This window comes from Choristoneura fumiferana, chromosome 25, assembly GCF_025370935.1.
Source record: "Choristoneura fumiferana chromosome 25, NRCan_CFum_1, whole genome shotgun sequence".
Classification (NCBI taxonomy): Eukaryota; Metazoa; Arthropoda; class Insecta; order Lepidoptera; family Tortricidae; genus Choristoneura; species Choristoneura fumiferana.
Window position 1 is genome coordinate 13511956 of NC_133496.1, and position 6087 is coordinate 13518042.

General features: G+C 40.8%; 1 protein-coding gene across 1 annotated transcript; it reads left to right on the top strand.

Moving 5' to 3' along the window:
• Positions 1-3448: 3448 nt before the first annotated feature.
• LOC141442068 (uncharacterized) lies at positions 3449-5419 on the top strand. Its single transcript, XM_074106977.1, has one exon. The coding sequence runs from the start codon at positions 3449-3451 to the stop codon at positions 4280-4282; it is 834 nt and encodes a 277-aa protein (XP_073963078.1). The 3' UTR covers positions 4283-5419.
• Positions 5420-6087: the final 668 nt, after the last annotated feature.

A 6087-nucleotide genomic window follows, 5' to 3' on the forward strand; every position in this document is an offset into this window, starting at 1 on the left:
CCAAGTCGATGCTGGTACTAAAAATGTCAAGACAAAGGGGAGTATCCCCAAAATCTTTATTTCGGTAATAACTCGAAAACCGTGCAACTTTTACTGGGGTCATGTTAGGTGGTTAGGTTCCTCTTGAGCTGGCCTACCTCTGGTGTCACTGTGACGTGGTACTTCTGGGACACCCTGTAGAATAATTAAAAGCCCACATTATTGTCATTTCAATGTTCAATATTTCAAAAACGGCTGAACTGATTTTAATTAAAACATGGCTAAGAACCATCGCAAGACTCGCTTTCACTTTAGAAAACTGCGTTAAAATCGTCACATCAACAGACATCGGCGCCAAACTAATGACATCCCTCTTTTCGCGCCTGGGGTTAAAAACTTGCGTATAATATTGACTTTTCTTCTCTTACAATTACTGATGTGCCAAAGGAAACTTTCCGAAATTGCGGAATTTTTCATATAGGAAAATTTCGAAAACTTCTCACAATTTTGTATGGGCATTGAAACTTTCCGTTTCTTAAATTTAAATGTCCAATAGGTATTTCTTGTGAAAATTTCCAGAAATTTCCGAGAACTTTTCCAACTTTTCCGCACTTGAACATCAGTACTTACAATAATGTAGAAACTAGATTTATCAATTTTCTAGTTTAACCGCAACTCACTCATATAGTCATTCGCCTCAATAACCTATTCAAGCTATTTTGCCAAGTTAAAGCTGTGGTTGCTAGAAACCGTAGCCTTCTGGAAATAAAGACTGGTTTTCATCGTTCACTTTCGTTTTAATTTGATATTGGTTGGCAATACGCCAATGTAATGTCAATCATTCATCATTTTTGCTTTCAGATGGGATTCGTTAATATAAAAGGAGGTTCTAACAATAATGAACGGGATTTGATTTATATCTGTTTTGGGGCAAATATAAAGAAGCTGGCCAAGTCCGAGTCGGACTCGTGCACGAAGGATTCCATACCATCTATATACAACATCGGAAAACTGCATAGTTCCCGCGGAAACGAATTTTGCGCGCACGGAGTCGCAGTTAACGGCTAGTAATATATCGATACCTTTAGGTTGAATTGGTGTAAAGGACAAAATACCGAAAATGAGATATATATACAGTTTTGTTCAGAATTTCAAGCTCTATCGATCTGTGTTGTTAAAATTTTGATAGTTTAAAAAATTCGACCTTTACGCCCCAAATATTGACATGCCTAAGCACCAGACAAAAATAATTTAGTGGGAGTAAATATCGAACCTGAAATAACATGGGACGTAAAGGTAATCATAAACCATAAACTATTAACTAATTAATAACATCATTACTATATAATTACTAGAGTATAACTATAGCAAAATACTAAATATTCTTACATTATTTACTCCTGTAGCTATAGTAATTTACAGAAAAATAAAAAGTATTTAGTAAGTTATAGTGAACTGTACACCCCAACATTGCATTTACCTACTTTGTATGAATGTGACCTTTACGGCCCAAATTTTACAATTTTTTTTAAATGATGTGGATGTAAGGGACTACTGGACGCTTATTGCTAAAGTGTAAAGGACACTAACTTTTTAACATATCATTTAACGTTATGGTAATCAGTCTATCCTATAAAGATAAGAATTCTAAGCACTTTTGTCATAGACATCGAAAATATTGGTCGACAAAGAAAATAAAATACAACAGATTTTTTTAAATAAAAAACGTTTTTTACTTCTCCTGAAAAATGGCATTTTGTGCCAATTGAACCAAAAGGTATCGATATATTTTTCGATTTAATTTTCGGTATTTAATAATTTCCCCTACGATAAGATCATACTCGATTCCCTCCCCCATGCTTGAAATAAATTGCAATCAAGCAATGCCAACATAACGAACTTAAATGATCACGTTAAGTTAATGAGGCTTTACTTAGCAACTTTGCTTAATCCCGTTTACTTTGGTTTGTTTGACACTTAGTTAATAATATTACCGTTACGGTAATTAAGCGTATTATGTTTTGATTACTTTTTAGCCGACTTCAATAAGGAAGAGGTTCTATGTTTACAAATATTTGTATATTTTTTTTCTTTTTTTTTATGTATCGGTGACGATTACTCAGTCAATTGTTCACCGATTTACAAATTTCTTTTTCATTCCAAAGTGTACTCTTCTGAGGTGGTTTCATTGTCACCAAAGTCAAGAATCTGATGATGGGATTCTAGGGAAATCGAGGGCAAACCTCAAAATTTATAGGCACACCAAAGCGATTTTGTAATTTTGTGATTTACGACAAGCATTTACATTCAGGAAGTAAACTGGACCTGAGAAGAAGACCGTAGATGGCCAATGGAACTCGTCAAAGCTAAGTAATGCTCGCGCGTCTATAAACGATCATGATTACTTAACCTAGATAAGCGACTAAGAAGAAGCTTTAATTTAATGATTCTTTCTAACTGATCTGATGCTGAAGCCGGAAGGTAGGCAACGGAACTCTGTTATAAAACAACGTACGTAACTTAGCCGTGTTTGGGTTGTGTTTGGGTGTATGGAACCGACTACAAAACCCTTGAAAATATTTTTCTAGGTAAGTAGGTACGTACTAGCTCGAAGTCGGTGACTCAGCACGAGCCAGCATGGAGTGGGACAATTCACAATAGTCGTCTACCTCACTACATCCTGTGGCGATTATTCTCGCAACTTATCAAGTACACAGATTAAAAACAATAATTGTATAATAATATAATTAAACTAAACAATAATTACGTAATAATAAAATAATAACTGTGTAATAATTAAAATTATAATAAAAATAGTCATAATTAATATAATCAAATTAATTGAATGAGAATAATTATAATATAATTGTATAATAATTCAGTTAAAATAATCATGTCTCAATAATCGGTTAATAATTCTTATATTATATTAGATCAATTGTTATTTATATCAATATTACGTGTTTAAATACATGTCAGAATAAATAATAATTATAGTAAAAAATCAAATAATCATTGTCAATATTTACATCACTAAAAATAATTATTTTTGTATAACGCAAAATGTATGTCAGCGGACAGTGCAACTTAGTTTTCTTATTAGAGATTTACAACATCTGATCTTTTGTTCGATGCGCGAGCACCGAGAACCGGTTTCACCGCCGGCGCAGCGCGCCCGCTTGGCCGGCGCTCGCGCCAGTCGATATTCACTAACGACGCGGAGCCTACGTTCGTATGCCCTATTACAAACGCTTCCGAGTTGCATCGTTCGCTGCAAATGCTTGTGCCTCGCTTATCGCTATATTCTTCCAATCCTTCTAAACTGTTGCTTGTGCCTGTGCTAATTGTTTCTTCCGTGTACTGACTGATTACAAATTAAGTGCAAGAACAATTTGTGATTTATTTACCCGCGCGGACTACAGTTCAAGTAAGCACTACACCACATAACTACACTGGTGACCCGTAAAACATGACTGAAGATAAAAATAATGCTACTGGAGCGAGTGGATTGAGCGTCGGACAATTTGCTGCATCATCGGACGTATGCCGTGTCGGTGTGAGAGTACCCGCTTTCTGGCCAGAAAAACCGGCAATTTGGTTCGCACAAATAGAAAGCCAATTCGCAATCTCCAATATAACGGCAGATTCAACAAAATTTTATTATGTGGTTGCTCAACTCGATGCTCAACATGCCGCTGAGGTCGAGGACATTATCATTACGCCACCGGCTGTGGACAAGTACGTCAGGCTTAAGAACGAGCTCATCAAGAGGCTGTCGGCGTCACGAGAGAAGAAGGTACACCAGCTCCTTAATGACGAAGAGCTAGGAGATAGAAGACCCTCGCAATTTCTCCGGCACCTACGGCATCTGGCGGGCCCTGAAGTTCCCGACGACTTCCTTAAATCTATTTGGACTAGTCGCCTGCCGAAGAATATTCAGACTATAATCGCGGTTAACCCTACTGCATCGCTGGACGTTCTAGCCGATTTAGCCGACCGCATCCATGACGTGCTGCCTAGTGCTCAAGTCGCCTCCACTTCTTGTGCTGCCACTGAGTCACCGCTGAATACTCTCATCAAGCAAGTCAGTGAGTTAACAAGAGAGATGAAAACGCTCAAGACCCAGCTCAACCAGAGGCAGCCGCGATCAAAATCGCGTTCGTCGAGTCATACCCGCAACCAATCCGCTTCCAAGAGGTCTGCGTCTAATTACCGCAAGTATCCCAAATGCTGGTACCACGCAAAGTTCGGTGAAAATGCCAAGAAGTGCGTAAAACCCTGCGACTATAAAGCGGGAAACTAAACGGGCACTCGATAATGGCGACCGCCGATTGCCCGAGCACTGGTCGCTTATTTGTCACAGACCTCACTTCGAAAACGCAGTTTCTCGTGGACACCGGCAGCGATCTATGTGTCTTCCCAAGGTCAGCATTGAAACAACGCCGACATCAAACAAGCTACCAGTTATGCGCAGCAAACGGCTCACCGATTCATACGTATGGTTTCGTACATCTGATTTTAAACTTAGGCTTGCGCCGTGACTTTACTTGGCGATTTGTTGTTGCCGACGTAACTAAGGCGATTATTGGAGTCGATTTTTTATCGCACTACGACTTAATGGTTGACTGTCGGAAACAGCGTTTGATCGACAAGAAGACTAGTTTGTTCACCGTGGCTTCGCCTACCAATCCAGCTGATAATATATCGTCGGTGAAAGTCATATCTGGAGATACACCTTATCATCGTATACTAGCACAATACCCCGACATTACTCGCCCTTCGGGTGTGCATCAAATTCGGAAGCACAACGTAGTCCACCATATCCGAACAACCCCAGGACCCCCTGCGTCGTGCTCACCTCGACGACTAGCCCCGGACAAGTTGAAGATCGCCGAAGACGAATTCGCTGCGATGATAAAAAACGGCACCGCTCGACCTTCGGAGTCACCCTGGTCGTCACCTCTGCACCTGGCACCTAAAAAAGACAACGGCTGGCGACCTTGTGGTGACTACAGGACGTTGAATGCCAGGACAATCCCTGACAGGTACCCGATACGTCACATTCATGACTTTTCACACCATATTTCGGGCTGCCAAGTATTTTCCACCATCGACTTGACAAAGGCGTATAACCAGATTCCTGTTAATCCAGAAGACATCCCAAAGACCGCTATCACGACTCCGTTTGGCCTTTACGAGTTCCCTTATATGACCTTCGGGCTCCGTAACGCAGGGCAAACTTTTCAACGGTTCGTGGACGAGATGGTAAGGGGTCTCGATTTTTGTTACGCCTACCTTGATGATTTTCTGGTTTACTCGAAAGACGCGAAGACTCACGAAGAGCACCTGCATCAACTGTTTTCCCGATTACGCGACTACGGCATGATCATCAACACCTCAAAGTGTGTCTTCGGTGTCCCCGAGGTCACTTTTCTCGGATACCATATATCAGCGAAGGGTACGAATCAGTTCCAGCAAAAGTTGAAGCTATCAAAAACTTCCCAGCTCCGAAGACCGTAAGAGAGTTACGAAGATTTCTGGGAATGATTAACTTTTACCGCAGATTTATTCCCGGAGCAGCACAGTTTCAAGGACCCTTAAATGCCCTTCTTACGGGCTCCGTCAAAGGTTCTCACCCCGTGAACTTCTCTGCAGAAGAACATGAGGCTTTCGCCAAATGCAAAGAAAGTTTATGCCAGGCCGCGCTGTTAGCGCACCCTGACAGCCAGGCTAAGCTCGCCATCGTTACTGACGCATCAGATTCTGCCCTAGGCGCAGCACTGCAGCAGTACGTAGATGACATTTGGCAACCCCTTGCTTTCTTTTCACGAAAGTTAAGTCCAGCTCAAAGGAAATACTCTGCATATGACCGAGAACTGCTTGCTATATACGAAGCCATCAAGTATTTCAGACATATGGTCGAGGCGCGAGTTTTCACCATTTACACGGACCATAAGCCGTTATGCTTCGCATTCCACTCGCGCAAAGAAAATTGTTCTCCTAGACAGTTCAGGCATCTCGATTATATCTCGCAGTTTACAACTGATATAAGGCAAATCTCAGGGAAGAACAACGTCGTAGCTGACACTTTATCTCGCGTTGAAGAGA

What these genes read in the sequence shown, in the direction of transcription:
- LOC141442068 (XM_074106977.1), top strand. Translation starts at nt 3,449, where the DNA reads ATGACTGAAGATAAAAATAATGCTACTGGAGCGAGTGGATTGAGCGTC.